The sequence below is a fragment of the Hyperolius riggenbachi genome, chromosome 5 (genome assembly GCF_040937935.1).
Source record: "Hyperolius riggenbachi isolate aHypRig1 chromosome 5, aHypRig1.pri, whole genome shotgun sequence".
Lineage (NCBI taxonomy): Eukaryota > Metazoa > Chordata > Amphibia > Anura > Hyperoliidae > Hyperolius > Hyperolius riggenbachi.
This window is the reverse complement of record NC_090650.1, coordinates 448,530,779-448,547,645: the sequence shown is the minus strand read 5'-3', so window position 1 is coordinate 448,547,645 and position 16,867 is coordinate 448,530,779. Positions and strand designations below refer to the sequence as shown.

Below are 16,867 nucleotides of genomic sequence, written 5' to 3'. Positions count from 1 at the left end.
ACAACACCAGCCTGCTCCCTCACATATCCCTGCTGATCCAGAGGAAGGCACAACACCAGCCTGCTCCCTCACATATCCCTGCTGATCCAGAGGAAGGCACAACACCAGCCTGCTCCCTCACATATCCCTGCTGATCCAGAGGAAGGCACAGCACCAGCCTGCACCCTCACATATTCCTGCTGATCCAGAGGAAGGTACAACACCAGCCTGCACCCTCACATATCCCTGCTGATCCAGAGGAAGGTACAACACCAGCCTGCACCCTCACATATCCCTGCTGATCCAGAGGAAGGTACAACACCAGCCTGCACCCTTACATATCCCTGCTGATCCAGAGGAAGGCACAACACCAGCCTGCACCCTCACATATCCCTGCTGATCCAGAGGAAGGCACAACACCAGCCTGCACCCTCACATATCCCTGCTGATCCAGAGGAAGGGACAACTCCAGCCTGCTCCCTCACATATCCCTGCTGATCCAGAGGAAGGCACAACACCAGCCTGCTCCCTCACATATCCCTGCTGATCCAGAGGAAGGTACAACACCAGCCTGCACTCTCACCTATCCCTGCTGATCCAGAGGAAGGCACAGCACCAGCCTGCACCCTCACATATCCCTGCTGATCCAGAGGAAGGTACAACACCAGTCTGCTCCCTCACATATCCCTGCTGATCCAGAGGAAGGCACAACACCAGCCTGCTCCCTCACATATCCCTGCTGATCCAGAGGAAGGCACAACACCAGCCCGCTCCCTCACATATCCCTGCTGATCCAGAGGAAGGCACAACACCAGCCTGCTCCCTCACATACCCCTGCTGATCCAGAGGAAGGCACAACACCAGCCTGCCCCCTCACATATCCCTGCTGATCCAGAGGAACGCACAACACCAGCCTGCTCCCTCACATATCCCTGCTGATCCAGAGGAAGGCACAACACCAGCCCGCTCCCTCACATATCCCTGCTGATCCAGAGGAAGGCAAAACACCAGCCTGCTCCCTCACATATCCCTGCTGATCCAGAGGAAGGCACAACACCAGTCTGCTCCCTCACATATCCCTGCTGATCCAGAGGAGGGCACAACACCAGCCTGCTCCCTCACATATCCCTGCTGATCCAGAGGAGGGCACAACACCAGCCTGCCCCCTCACATATCCCTGCTGATCCGAGGAAGGCACAACACCAGCCTGCACCCTCACATATCCCTGCTGATCCAGAGGAAGGCACAACACCAGCCTGCTCCCTCACATATCCCTGTTGATCCAGAGGAAGGCACAACTCCAGCCTGCACCCTCACATATCTCTCCTGATCCAGAGGAAGGCACAACACCAGCCTGCTCCCTCACATATCCCTGTTGATCCAGAGGAAGGCACAACTCCAGCCTGCTCCCTCACATATCCCTGCTGATCCAGAGGAAGGCACAACACCAGCCTGCTCCCTCACATATCCCTGCTGATCCAGAGGAAGGCACAACACCAGCCTGCTCCCTCACATATCCCTGCTGATCCAGAGGAAGGCATAATACCAGCCTGCACCCTCACATATCCCTGCTGATCCAGAGGAGGCACAACACCAGCCTGCACCCTCACATATCCCTGCTGATCCAGGGGAAGGCACAGCACCAGCCTGCACCCTCACATATCCCTGCTTATCCAGAGGAAGGTACAACACTAGCCTGCTCCCTCACATATCCCTGCTGATCCAGAGGAAGGTACAACTCCAGCCTGCTCCCTCACATATCCCTGTTGATCCAGAGGATATGTTCATGCGGAAAATTGGCCGCGTCCGTCGCAAGTGACGGGACCGGTACCGGCGGATAGAGGGAGCGATCCAGGCTTATGGGGCTGGAGGAAGCCCCAGGCATGTATAAAATCTTTTTTCATTTTCCTATCCTTCGTCTCTGGTTCCCTTTAAAGAGAACCCGAGGTGTGTTTAAAGAATGTTGTCTGCATACACAGGCTGGATCTGCCTATACAGCCCAGCCTCTGTTGCTATCCCAAACCCCACTAAGGTCCCCCTGCACTCTGCAATCCCTCATAAATCATAGCCGTGCTGTGAGGCTGTGTTTACATCTGTAGTGTCAGTCTCAGCTGCTCCCCCGCCTCCTGCATAGCTCCGGTCCCTGCCCCTGTCCCTTCCCTCCAATCAGCAGGGAGGAAAGGGATGCAGGCGGGGACTGGAGTTCTGCAGGAGGCGAGGAGAGCAGCAGACTGACACTATAGAGATAAACACAGCCAGCTCTGACAAGCTGTTTGTCAGCAGCGTGGCTGTGATTTATGAGGGATTGCAGAGTGCAGGGGGACCTTAGGGGGGTTGGGGATAGCAACAGAGACTGGGCTGTATAGGCAGATCCAGCCTCTGTATGCAGATAATATTCTTCAAACACACCTGGGGTTCTCTTTAATGGATTTCTAGGCTTTAGAAAATGCCAGCGGATCACTCTTTTCAGAAGTTATTAAGGATATTCTGATGCCCATTCCAGGCAATTCTCAGGCAAATAAGACATCCACACCCTGAGATATAAAGGTTCTCAGGTATACTTTATTGTTTCACAATCACATTTCATATCTGTGGATTCCTAATGCTTTACTGAATGTAAATATGCAATCGATTTCTTGATATGACCCTTGGAGAGACTGGCATAGCAAGAATGCTGCCAGATTTTCTGTTTCTGGGTCAAGCGCTACCCCCTTGTTCCAATTACACAGGGCCGGACTTTTGCATGTCATAGCCACTCCCAGCTATATAGAGGGGGTTAAACCACAGTGACCAACTCAGGTCCATGGTTCTGTCATTTATTTGCTCAAATACAATTGCGGCAGGCCACAGACCATCATTTTGCATAAATTGCTACAAAGACTATCGCTTACTGGACTCCAACACGGTATTCTGAATTGTCACACGTTGTATATCTCTTATTCTATCCAACCAATCTCTTCTGCTGCTAGGTATATTGTATTTGCTTGCCTGCCTGCAGCTTAACCAGGATTCCTGCACTCTCTGCCCCGCTCCTGTCTGCCATCCATCCATCCCAGTTTCCAAGCCTGCACTTCCCTGTCCACTGCACTCTCTGGGTTTCCCTCAGCCTGCTAGTTCCCTCAGGAACTCTCCCAGTCACCTGCAGCTTCCCTGGGAATTCCCTCAGTCAGTGAGTTCTCCTGTCACCGGCAGCTTCCCTGGGTTTCCCTCAGCCTGCTAGTTCCCTCAGGAACTCTCCCAGTCACCTGCAGCTTCCCTGGGAGTTCCCTCAGTCAGTGAGTTCTCCTGTCACCGGCAGCTTCCCTGGGTTTCCCTCAGCCTGCTAGTTCCCTCAGGAACTCTCCCAGTCACCTGCAGCTTCCCTGGGAGTTCCCTCAGTCAGTGAGTTCTCCTGTCACCGGCAGCTTCCCTGGGTTTCCCTCAGCCTGCTAGTTCCCTCAGGAACTCTCCCAGTCACCTGCAGCTTCCCTGGGAGTTCCCTCAGTCAATGAGTTCTCCTGTCACCGGCAGCTTCCCTGGGTTTCCCTCAGCCTGCTAGTTCCCTCAGGAACTCTCCCAGTCATATATATCCCTATGCTCTTGGACATTCTCTACTCTTCCCACACACCTATATTACCAGTGCATCATTACATAATGGTCCCACCTATGCAGGTCCTTACACCTCCTTTGAAAAAATTGTTTTGAATCTTTTTGAATGTTTTCATAAAGGTTTGTTCATATAACATGTTTTTTAAACAGATGTGTTAGCACATTTTTCTACGTATATCACCCACATGTAGGAAGAGTGAGACTCCTACGTGATAGTTACCAGAAAAACAGGCTGGAGTAATGTGCTGATAGTCATATGTGTATGATCTGCTTAAAATGCCTGCAACAAAAAGTGTTTTATAATACAGTGATATGTACATGGTTGTGAATAGATTTGTATATGTATGTGTTTTTACCGATATCTGAGAGCTGCCATTTGTTCTTAAAGGCACTTTTTATTGACCTGAGGAAGCGGCTATCAGCCGTGAAACGCAATGTTGAGTGCACCAATAAAAAACAATCTTTTAATCCTGAACTTCTACTTGTGTTTATACCCTTCCATACAACATCAAGGTAGGACGACTTTATCTTCCTATATTCGAAGTGATACAGATAAAGATATAATATAACACCATTACCGTAAGGTCATAATCTAGACCGGGCGCCTCCAATCTGTGTAAATATAGTTGACATCCCTTATATATTAAGGGTGATTTTAGTCGAGGGTCCTCGACGGACAAATCTTTTTCTGGAGCAGCGACCGTCTAAGAAATAAAAGGCAGAGTGGGGGCAGTATTTTCCCACCTGCTACTGCGAGTAGTTGCCTCTGCTGTAACCCACCTTTGTGAGTATATTTTCACATGGTTTTGAATATACTCCGTTCTACTAACAATATTGCACCAGATTGGGCTCCCGGACGGTTTTCTGAGTTTTCTCTCTCCTACTACTCTACAGCTTTCCTGGGAATTTGGTCAGTGAGTTCTCTCCGGAGCTCTCCTGTCTCCTGCAACTCCCCTAGGTTTCCCTCAGCCTGCCACTTCCCTTCAGAGCTCTCCATTCATTTGCAGCTTCCCGGGGATTCCTCCAGCCTGCTGTTCCCTCCTGGGTTCCTAGCCTGACAGCTCCCTTTCCCAGGGACTACCTCCTACTGTCAGTATCTCCGGGACTTACATTGCAAGTCAGTACCCCTGCCGGGATTCTGGCTGTCAGCTTCTTACCCGGGATTCCCCCTTGCCTGTCTGTTGCCTCCTGGGAACCATACAGCCACCTCCCATTCTGGGGTTTTCCCTGCCTGTCTGTTCCTTCCTGGGATCTCTATTGGTTAGGCCTTCCTGTCCTGCCATGCTAACTTGTCCCTGCCCAACAGTCCACTCCGCCAGTATCCTTTATTATCCCCTCAGGTACCTTCTGTTCTTTCCATCACTGGTGCGGAAGTCCTGCGGATCGTGAGCTGGCGAGCACCAGGCAGCAAAGTAGTCCTCCACCCACTAGGGGTGACGTCCCATCATCCCTTGCGGGGTGCGCTGGTGAAGAGCCGTGCTAACTTAGACCCCACGCCCTGGGGCTGCTCGCCCCTTGTTACCAGTGAGGGGATCAACAGAAACCCAACCGTTCACAAGAACCCTAACAGGCAGTGAGCCAACTACCTGTAGAGGTCCTGGGTGAGACTTTTTTTTTTTTAACAGATTTTTATTGGGTTTTTGTACATATACAAACATACATTCCAATTTTATATTTATATATAACATTTGACTAAACATTTTAAAGTCAACATTCTTATATTAAGTACATGTGACAGATAAGTTGTAGAGACCCCCGAGTCAACAACTGTAACACGTAAATGAAAACCTATTCTCTAAATATAGTTTGATATACTGAGTCTATCCTGCAAAGACTTCATTTACTTGGCCACTTGGGCTGCAGATCAAGCAGGTGCATTTTAAAGAGAACCCGAGGTGGGGTTGAAGAATGCTATTAAGACACAGAGGCTGGTTCTGCATATAATGCCCAGCCTCTGTTACTATACTGTTCCCCCGCCCGGCGCTCTGCTGTCCCCCCAAAAGAAACCACCGTGCTAGCGACACGCAGCGTGTCGCTAGCTGGCTGTTTACATGCAGACTGTCACTCTCCCCCGCCTCCTCTATATCGCCGCTCCCCGCCTGCATACCTTCCCTCATTTCCATGCATTTTTATTGAGAAATAAAATCATAAACAAAGATATTGGAATGTCCCCCCTCCCCACCCGTGGCAGCACACACCCCAAGCCCCACCCCTGGCAGCACACACCCCAAGCCCCACCCCTGGCAGCACACACCCCGTCCATACACTTAGCCACCCCCCCTTCCTCTGGCAGCACACGCCCCCGTCCATACACTTACCACCCCCACCCCCCCCCCACTCCTGGCAGCACACACTCCGGCTATACACTAACCCTTCCCTCACTCCCCACCCCTGGCAGCACACACCCCAGGCATACACTTACCATTGCGGGAAATATCCAGCTCCACCAGCTGCATGAAGTTGGCCACCTCAGGGGGGAGGCGCTGAATCTCATTGTCGCTCAGGCCCAGTTTTCGGAGATTCAGAAGCCGGAAGAAAGGCTGAAAATAAAAGAGAAACCGTTTCAGATGGAAACTATGTGTTGCGTAAATTGGGGTGTATAAGACGACCCCCCCAACTTTTCCAGTTACAATATAGAGTTTGGGATACACTCGCCATATAAGACTACCCCTCTTCCAACTCACCCCAAATAAAAAAAAAATAAAAAAACATATACTGGTGCTATGTATGAACAGGTACTGGTGCTGTACTGTATGTGGTACTTAGTACATAACAGTATACAGGCGATTGACTGGTTGGATTGGTCAGCTCTCCTTGTCTACTACCTGTCTATCAGAGCGGTATGGATGAATGGATTGCGCTGTGCCCATAAAACACGCCTCTTTCCCCCTTCTGGCCCCGCCCTTGTATCCTATTAACCTCCTTCTCTGCCTCTCAGATCTCGCACATGTGCGCCTGCTCCGCTTCACTACAGTCCTCAGCAGCGAGATCTGAGAGGCGGTAACAGGATAGGATCTCGCACATGTGCACCTGCGCCGCTTCACTACAGTCCTCAGCAGCGAGATCTGAGAGGTGGTAACAGGATAGGATCTCGCACATGTGCGCCTGCACCGCTTCACTACAGTCCTCAGCAGCGAGATCTGAGAGGCGGTAACAGGATAGGATCTCACACATGTGCACCTGCGCCGCTTCACTACAGTCCTCAGCAGCGAGATCTGAGAGGCGGTAACAGGATAGGATCTCACACATGTGCGCCTGCGCCGCTTCACTACAGTCCTCAGCAGCGAGATCTGAGAGGCGGTAACAGGATAGGATCTCACACATGTGCGCCTGCGCCGCTTCACTACAGTCCTCAGCAGCGAGATCTGAGAGGCGGTAACAGGATAGGATCTCACACATGTGCGCCTGCGCCGCTTCACTACAGTCCTCAGCAGCGAGATCTGAGAGGCGGTAACAGGATAGGATCTCACACATGTGCGCCTGCGCCGCTTCACTACAGTCCTCAGCAGCGAGATCTGAGAGGCGGTAACAGGATAGGATCTCGCACATGTGCACCTGCGCCGCTTCACTACAGTCCTCAGCAGCGAGATCTGACAGGCGGTAACAGGATAGGATCTCACACATGTGCGCCTGCGCCGCTTCACTACAGTCCTCAGCAGCGAGATCTGAGAGGCGGTAACAGGATAGGATCTCACACATGTGCGCCTGCGCCGCTTCACTACAGTCCTCAGCAGCGAGATCTGAGGGGCGGTAACAGGATAGGATCGCACACATGTGCGCCTGCGCCGCTTCACTACAGTCCTCAGCAGCGAGATCTGAGAGGTGGTAACAGGATAAGATCTCACACATGTGCGCCTGCACCGCTTCACTACAGACCTCAGCAGCGAGATCTGAGAGGCGGTAACAGGATAGGATCTCGCACATGTGCGCCTGCACCGCTTCACTACAGTCCGTAGCAGCGAGATCTGAGAGGTGGTAACAGGATAAGATCTCACACATGTGCGCCTGCACCGCTTCACTACAGACCTCAGCAGCGAGATCTGAGAGGCGGTAACAGGATAGGATCTCACACATGTGCGCCTGCACCGCATCACTACAGTCCTCAGCAGCCAGATCTGAGGGGCGGTAACAGGATAGGATCGCACACATGTGCGCCTGCGCCGCTTCACTACAGTCCTCAGCAGCGAGATCTGAGAGGCGGTAACAGGATAGGATCTCACACATGTGCGCCTGCACCGCTTCACTACAGTCCTCAGCAGCGAGATCTGAGAGGTGGTAACAGGATAGGATCTCACACATGTGCACCTGCACCGCTTCACTACAGTCCTCAGCTGCGAGATCTGAGAGGTGGTAACAGGATAGGATCTCACACATGTGCGCCTGCACCGCTTCACTACAGTCCTCAGCAGCGAGATCTGAGAGGCGGTAACAGGATAGGATCTCGCACATGTGCGCCTGCGCCGCTTCACTACAGTCCTCAGCAGCGAGATCTGAGAGCCAGTAACAGGATAGGATCTCACACATGTGCACCTGCGCCGCTTCACTACAGTCCTCAGCAGCGAGATCTGAGAGGCGGTAACAGGATAGGATCTCACACATGTGCACCTGCGCCGCTTCACTACAGTCCTCAGCAGCGAGATCTGAGAGGCGGTAACAGGATAGGATCTCGCACATGTGCGCCTGCACCGCTTCACTACAGTCCTCAGCAGCGAGATCTGAGAGGTGGTAACAGGATAAGATCTCACACATGTGCGCCTGCACCGCTTCACTACAGACCTCAGCAGCGAGATCTGAGAGGCGGTAACACGATAGGATCTCACACATGTGCGCCTGCACCGCTTCACTACAGTCCTCAGCAGCGAGATCTGAGAGGCGGTAACAGGATAGGATCTCGCACATGTGCGCCTGCGCCGCTTCACTACAGTCCTCAGCAGCGAGATCTGAGAGGCGGTAACAGGATAGGATCTCGCACATGTGCGCCTGCACCGCTTCACTACAGTCCTCAGCAGCGAGATCTGAGAGGTGGTAACAGGATAAGATCTCACACATGTGCGCCTGCACCGCTTCACTACAGACCTCAGCAGCGAGATCTGAGAGGCGGTAACACGATAGGATCTCACACATGTGCGCCTGCACCGCTTCACTACAGTCCTCAGCAGCGAGATCTGAGAGGCGGTAACAGGATAGGATCTCCCACATGTGTGCCTGCGCCGCTTCACTACAGTCCTCAGCACTGAGATCTGAGAAGTGGTAACAGGATTGGATCTCACACATGTGCGCCTGCGCCGCTTCACTACAGTCCTCAGCAGCGAGATCTGAGAGGCGGTAACAGGATAGGATCTCACACATGTGCGCCTGCACCGCTTCACTACAGTCCTCAGCAGCGAGATCAGAGAGGTGGTAACAGGATAGGATCCCACACATGTGCACCTGCACCGCTTCACTACAGTCCTCAGCAGCGAGATCTGAGAGGCGGTAACAGGATAGGATCTCACACATGTACGCCTGCACCTCCTCACTACAGTCCTCAGCAGCGAGATCTGAGAGGTGGTAACAGGATAGGATCTCACACATGTGCGCCTGCGCCGCTTCACTACAGTCCTCAGCAGCGAGATCTGAGAGGCGGTAACAGGATAGGATCTCACACATGTGCGCCTGCTCTGCTTCACTACAGTCCTCAGCAGCGAGATCTGAGAGGCGGTAACAGGATAGGATCTCGCACATGTGCGCCGCTTCACTACAGTCCTCAGTAGCGAGATTTGAGAGGCGGTAACAGGATAGGATCTCACACATCTGCGCCTGAACCGCTTCACTACAGTCCTCAGCAGCGAGATCTGAGAGGCGGTAACAGGATAGGATCTCACACATGTGCGCCTGCGCCGCTTCACTACAGTCCTCAGCAGCGAGATCTGAGAGGCGGTAACAGGATAGGATCTCACACATGTGCGCCTGCACCGCTTCACTACAGTCCTCAGCAGCGAGATCTGAAAGGCGGTAACAGGATAGGATCTCACACATGTGCGCCTGCACCGCTTCACTACAGTCCTCAGCAGCGAGATCTGAGAGGCGGTAACAGGATAGGATCTCACACATGTGCACCTGCGCCGCTTCACTACAGTCCTCAGCAGTGAGATCTGAGAGGCGGTAACAGGATAGGATCTCGCACATGTGCGCCTGCGCCGCTTCACTACAGTCCTCAGCAGCGAGATCTGACAGGCGGTAACAGGATAGGATCTCCCACATGTGCGCCTGCACCGCTTCACTACAGTCCTCAGCAGCGAGATCTGACAGGCGGTAACAGGATAGGATCTCCCACATGTGCGCCTGTGCCGCTTCACTACAGTCCTCAGCAGCGAGATCTGAGAGGCGGTAACAGGATAGGATCTCACACATGTGCGCCTGCACCGCTTCACTACAGTCCTCAGCAGCGAGATCTGAGAGGCAGTAACAGGATAGGATCTCGCACATGTGCGCCTGCGCCGCTTCACTACAGTCCTCAGCAGCGAGATCTGAGAGGCGGTAACAGTATAGGATTTCACACATGTGCGCCTGCACCGCTTCACTACAGTCCTCAGCAGCGAGATCTGAGAGGCGGTAACAGGATAAGATCTCACACATGTGCGCCTGCGCCGCTTCACTACAGTCCTCAGCAGCAAGATCTGACAGACGGTAACAGAATAGGATCTCGCACATGTGCGCCTGCGCCGCTTCACTACAGTCCTCAGCAGCGAGATCTGAGAGGCGGTAACAGGATAGGATCTCACACATCTGCACCTGCGCCGCTTCACTACAGTCCTCAGCAGCGAGATCTGAGAGGTGGTAACAGGATAGGATCTCACACATGTGCGCCTGCGCCGCTTCACTACAGTCCTCAGCAGCGAGATCTGAGAGGCGGTAACAGGATAGGATCTCACACATGTGCGCCTGCACCGCTTCACTACAGTCCTCAGCAGCGGGATCTGAGAGGTGGTAACAGGATAGGATCTCACACATGTGCGCCTGCGCCGCTTCACTACAGTCCTCAGCAGCGAGATCTGAGAGGCGGTAACAGGATAGGATCTCACACGTGCGCCTGAGCAGTTTCACTACAGTCCTCAGCAGCGAGATCTGACAGACGGTAACAGGATAGGATCTCGCACATGTGCACCTGCACCGCTTCACTACAGTCCTCAGCAGCGAGATCTGAGAGGCGGTAACAGGATAGGATCTCACACATGTGCGCCTGCGCCGCTTCACTACAGTCCTCAGCAGCGAGATCTGAGAGGCGGTAACAGGATAGGATCTCACACATGACCTAGAGTGTGACGCGTTTCACAGGATTCACCCGCTTCCTCAGGTCCACACAAGAGCAGCACGGACCCAGAGTGTGACGCGTTTCACAGGATTCACCCGCTTCCTCGGGTCCACACAAGAGCAGCACGGACCCAGAGTGTGACGCGTTTCACAGGATTCACCAGCTTCCTCGGGTCCACACAAGAGCAGCACCGACCCAGAGTGTGACGCGTTTCACAGGATTCACCCGCTTCCTCGGGTCCACACAAGAGCAGCACGGACCCAGAGTGTGACGCGTTTCACAGGATTCACCAGCTTCCTCGGGTCCACACAAGAGCAGCACGGACCCAGAGTGTGACGCGTTTCACAGGATTCACCCGCTTCCTCGGGTCCACACAAGAGCAGCACGGACCCAGAGTGTGACACGTTTCACAGGATTCACCCGCTTCCTCAGGTCCACACAAGAGCAGCACGGACCCAGAGTGTGACGCGTTTCACAGGATTCACCCGCTTCCTCGGGTCCACACAAGAGCAGCACGGACCCAGAGTGTGACGCGTTTCACAGGATTCACCCGCTTCCTCAGATCCACACAAGAGCAGCACGGACCCAGAGTGTGACGCGTTTCACAGGATTCCCCCGCCTCAGGTCCACACAAGAGCAGCACGGACCCAGAGTGTGATGCGTTTCACAGGATTCACCCGCTTCCTCGGGTCCACACAAGAGCAGCACGGACCCAGAGTGTGACGCGTTTCACAGGATTCCCCCGCTTCCTCGGGTCCACACAAGAGCAGCACGGACTTAAAGCGCCTATATAGAGGCTTTAATACTTTGTTTTGTATTGTTTATATTGCAATGCTATACCTGGTATTCTATTGTACAGTGACAAAAAGGATGCTGACGCTGTATACACCAATAATAAAAGTTTTCTATTCATGTGACATTTGTAGGAAATGCAGAATTCTGGGTGCTGCCCGTGTGACATTTGCAGGTCTATTATTTACAGTCAGTGGTGACAAGTGAGCTTGGGGTGTCCTAACTTTCACACACTCCCCTGGATAAAGTCCCCACCTGAGGAAGGGCTCAGCCTGAAACATGTTGTGTATCCTGTGACTCCAATACAGCTTGTTGCTGCACAGCTCCTGAGTGCCGGAGTCCCCCTTTATCATAAAGACCCCACCTGAGGAAGGGCTCCGCCTGAAACATGTTGTGTATCCTGTGACTCCAATACAGCTTGTTGCTGCACAGCTCCTGAGTGCCGGAGTCCTCCTTTATCATAAAGACCCCACCTGAGGAAGGGCTCCGCCTGAAACATGTTGTGTAACCTGTGACTCCAATACAGCTTGTTGCTGCACAGCTCCTGAGTGCCGGAGTCCCCCTTTATCATAAAGACCCTACCTGAGGAAGGGCTCCGCCTGAAACATGTTGTGTATCCTGTGACTCCAATACAGCTTGTTGCTGCACAGCTCCTGAGTGCCGGAGTCCTCCTTTATCATAAAGACCCCACCTGAGGAAGGGCTCCGCCTGAAACATGTTCTGTATCCTGTGACTCCAATACAGCTTGTTGCTGCACAGCTCCTGAGTGCCGGAGTCCTCCTTTATCATAAAGACCCCATACCCAGAAAGAAAACTCCCCCGACAACCACTACAGGGAAATGCTGAAGAATGGGGGAGTCAGAGATGTGATCCCCTCCCCCGATCTCTGCATTGTCCGACATAAGAATAATCTGAAACTGAAACCTTTGTTCGTGGGAGAGCAGAAGAGGCCCCACTGAGGCAGGCAGGGGGGGGGGGGGGGGGGGGAGGGGGCTACTCAGCACACAGAGTGTGTCTTACTAACGACCTCAGCTATTCTCACGATGATGTCACACAGCAATATGGAGGCTAGGAATCGGCCAGACAAAGTGACAGGGACACCAACATACCAGACACAAGGACAAAGACTGAGGACAGGCCAGACACAGGGACAAAGACTGAGGACAGGCCAGACACAGGGACAGAGACTATGGACAGGGACATCCTAGACACAGGGACAGAGCCTGGGGACAGCCAGACACAGGGACAGATACTGAAGGCAGGGAAATACCAGACACAGGTACAGACACTAGGGACAGGGACATACCAGACACAGGGACAGAGACTGGGGTCAGGCCAAACACAGGGACAGAGACTGAGCACAGGGACAGGCCAGACACAGGGACAGAGACTAGGGACCTGGACATACCAGACACAGGGAAAGACTGGAGACAGGGACATTCCAGACACAGGGACAGAGACTGGGGTCAGGCCAGACACAGGGACAGAGACTGAGCACAGGGACAGGCCAGGGACAGAGACTGGGGACCTGGACATACCAGACACAGGGACAGAGACTGAGCACAGGGACAGAGACTAGGGACCTGGACATACCAGACACAGGGAAAGACTGGGGACAGGGACATTCCAGACACAGGGACAGAGACTGGGGTCAGGCCAGACACAGGGACAGAGACTGAGCACAGGGACAGAGACTGGGGACCTGGACATACCAGACACAGGGACAGAGACTGAATCCGGTGAAGGGGCCTGATCACAGAGGCAGAGAAGTCAGGTGGTTGGATTGCACCTTTCATTATAAATCCAGAAGCTGAGCTGCAGCTGTGTGAGGCAAGTTCTGTGTTGTTATGTCTGTCTGGTTTATAAACAGCGGCTGATCAGTCGCCTGAGTGGAGTACATCCGATAAACGCAGGAGGCCGGGGGATGAATGGAGGCCGGGGGATGAATGGAGGCCGGGGGTGGGGGAAGAAGAGCTATCCCTCTATTGTCCGTTTGTTTAGTGACCTCAGAATGGGGAACATGCCCCCCCCCCCCCTCAGTGACCCCAGAATCAGAGCTCACTGGGGAGAGACGGGACAGATCTGTGTGTCAGGCTGAAAGTTGTCAGAGTTCCCCCCCAGCCATGTAAGCAGCGGGACAATAGGCACAACAGCTGTGTCAGGTCAGCGGATTGCAGAGCCAGAGATAAGCACACAGACAATAATAACTTAGCTGGCACCTGTTACCAAACCCCCCCCCCCCCTCCATCACACCAGAGTCACACTTCCCTACAGGCACCATGTCAGAGGGGCCCTCCCCGACACCATCCTCCCCATCACACATCACTCACACTGCAGGCACCATGCCATAGAGGGGCCCCCCAACACCATCATCACCCCCCTCCATCACTCACACTGCGGGCACCATGTCAGAGGGCACAGCTCCCTCCCCCCCCCCCAACTCTACAAAGGGCACAGACAGCTAAACCCCTTCCCCAACACTACAGAGGGCACACCTAGTCTCTACCAACCACCCCACAAAAGGCGACGCCCTCCCAAACACCACAGAATCAAACCCACAAGCATGCAGCCAGCAGGGTCACACCGGGAACAAAGCATGCAGGCAGCGGAGTCACACCTGGAACAAGCATGCAGCCAGCGGAGTCACACCTGGAACAAGCATGCAGCCAGCGGAGTCACACCTGGAACAAGCATGCAGCCAGCGGAGTCACACCTGGAACAAGCATGCAGCCAGCAGAGTCACACCTGGAACAAGCATGCAGCCAGCGGAGTTACTCCTGGAACAAGCATGCAGCCAGCGGAGTCACACCTGGAACAAGCATGCAGCCAGCGGAGTCACACCTGGAACAAGCATGCAGCCAGCAGAGTCACCCATGGAACAAGCATGCAGCCAGCAGAGTCACCCATGGAACAAGCATGCAGCCAGAAGAGTCACCCCTAAAACAAGCATGCAGCCAGCAGAGTCACACCTGGAATAAGCATGCAGCCTGTAGAGTCACACCTGGAACAAGCATGTAGCCTGCAAAGTCACCCCTGGAACAAGCATGCAGCCAGCGGAGTCACACCTGGAACAAGCATGCAGCCAGCAGAGTCACACCTGGAACAAGAATGCAGCCAGTGGAGTCACACCTGGAACAAGCCTGCAGCCAGCGGAGTCACACCTGGAACAAGCATGCAGCCAGCAGAGTCACACCTGGAACAAGCATGCAGCCAGCGGAGTCACACCTGGAACAAGCATGCAGCCAGCAGAGTCACACCTAGAACCAGCATGCAGCCAGTGGAGTCACACCTGGAACAAGCATGCAGCCAGCAGGGTCACACCGGGAACAAGCATGCAGCCAGCAGGGTCACACTGGGAACAAAGCATGCAGGCAGCGGAGTCACACCTGGAACAAGCATGCAGCCAGCGGAGTCACACCTGGAACAAGCATGCAGCCAGCGGAGTTACTCCTGGAACAAGCATGCAGCCAGCGGAGTCACACCTGGAACAAGCATGCAGCCAGCGGAGTCACACCTGGAACAAGCATGCAGCCAGCGGAGTCACACCTGGAACAAGCATGCAGCCAGCGGAGTCACACCTGGAACAAGCATGCAGCCAGCGGAGTCACACCTGGAACAAGCATGCAGCCAGCAGTCACACCTGGAACAAGCATGCAGCCAGCGGAGTCACACCTGGAACAAGCATGCAGCCAGCAGAGTCACACCTGGAACAAGAATGCAGCCAGCGGAGTCACACCTGGAACAAGAATGCAGCCAGCGGAGTCACACCTGGAACAAGCATGCAGCCAGCGGAGTCACACCTGGAACAAGCATGCAGCCAGCAGAGTCACACCTGGAACAAGCATGCAGCCAGCAGAGTCACACCTGGAACAAGCATGCAGCCAGCAGAGTCACACCTGGAACAAGCATGCAGCCAGCAGAGTCACACATGGAACAAGCATGCAGCCAGCAGAGTCACCCATGGAACAAGCATGCAGCCAGCAGAGTCACCCATGGAACAAGCATGCAGCCAGAAGAGTCACCCCTAAAACAAGCATGCAGCCAGCAGAGTCACACCTGGAATAAGCATGCAGCCAGCAGAGTCACCCATGGAACAAGCATGCAGCCAGCAGAGTCACCCATGGAACAAGCATGCAGCCAGAAGAGTCACCCCTAAAACAAGCATGCAGCCAGCAGAGTCACACCTGGAACAAGCATGTAGCCAGCGGAGTCACACCTGGAACAAGCATGCAGCCAGCAGAGTCACACCTAGAACCAGCATGCAGCCAGTGGAGTCACACCTGGAACAAGCATGCAGCCAGCAGGGTCACACCGGGAACAAGCATGCAGCCAGCAGGGTCACACTGGGAACAAAGCATGCAGGCAGCGGAGTCACACCTGGAACAAGCATGCAGCCAGCGGAGTTACTCCTGGAACAAGCATGCAGCCAGCGGAGTCACACCTGGAACAAGCATGCAGCCAGCAGAGTCACACCTGGAACAAGCATGCAGCCAGCGGAGTCACACCTGGAACAAGCATGCAGCCAGCAGAGTCACACCTAGAACCAGCATGCAGCCAGTGGAGTCACACCTGGAACAAGCATGCAGCCAGCAGGGTCACACCGGGAACAAGCATGCAGCCAGCAGGGTCACACTGGGAACAAAGCATGCAGGCAGCGGAGTCATACCTGGAACAAGCATGCAGCCAGCAGAGTCACACCTGGAACAAGCATGCAGCCAGCGGAGTTACTCCTGGAACAAGCATGCAGCCAGCGGAGTCACACCTGGAACAAGCATGCAGCCAGCGGAGTCACACCTGGAACAAGCATGCAGCCAGCAGAGTCACACCTGGAACAAGCATGCAGCCAGCAGTCACACCTGGAACAAGCATGCAGCCAGCGGAGTCACACCTGGAACAAGCATGCAGCCAGCAGAGTCACACCTGGAACAAGAATGCAGCCAGCGGAGTCACACCTGGAACAAGAATGCAGCCAGCGGAGTCACACCTGGAACAAGCATGCAGCCAGCGGAGTCACACCTGGAACAAGCATGCAGCCAGCGGAGTCACACCTGGAACAAGCATGCAGCCAGCAGAGTCACACCTGGAACAAGCATGCAGCCAGCAGAGTCACACCTGGAACAAGCATGCAGCCAGCAGAGTCACACATGGAACAAGCATGCAGCCAGCAGAGTCACCCATGGAACAAGCATGCAGCCAGCAGAGTCACCCATGGAA

The 16,867-nt window shown here is 54.0% G+C and overlaps 1 protein-coding gene across 13 annotated transcripts in view; it reads right to left on the bottom strand.

The window, feature by feature from the left end:
• The window catches only part of SCRIB (scribble planar cell polarity protein), a 399,297-nt gene that overhangs the window by 315,794 nt on the left and 66,636 nt on the right, over window positions 1-16,867 (bottom strand). For all 13 annotated transcript variants that reach the window (XM_068238215.1, XM_068238207.1, XM_068238205.1 and 10 more), the window contains exon 2: window positions 5,990-6,107. In XM_068238215.1, the coding sequence (XP_068094316.1) occupies window positions 5,990-6,107 (118 nt within the window). The remainder of the gene's footprint in view (window positions 1-5,989; window positions 6,108-16,867) is intronic.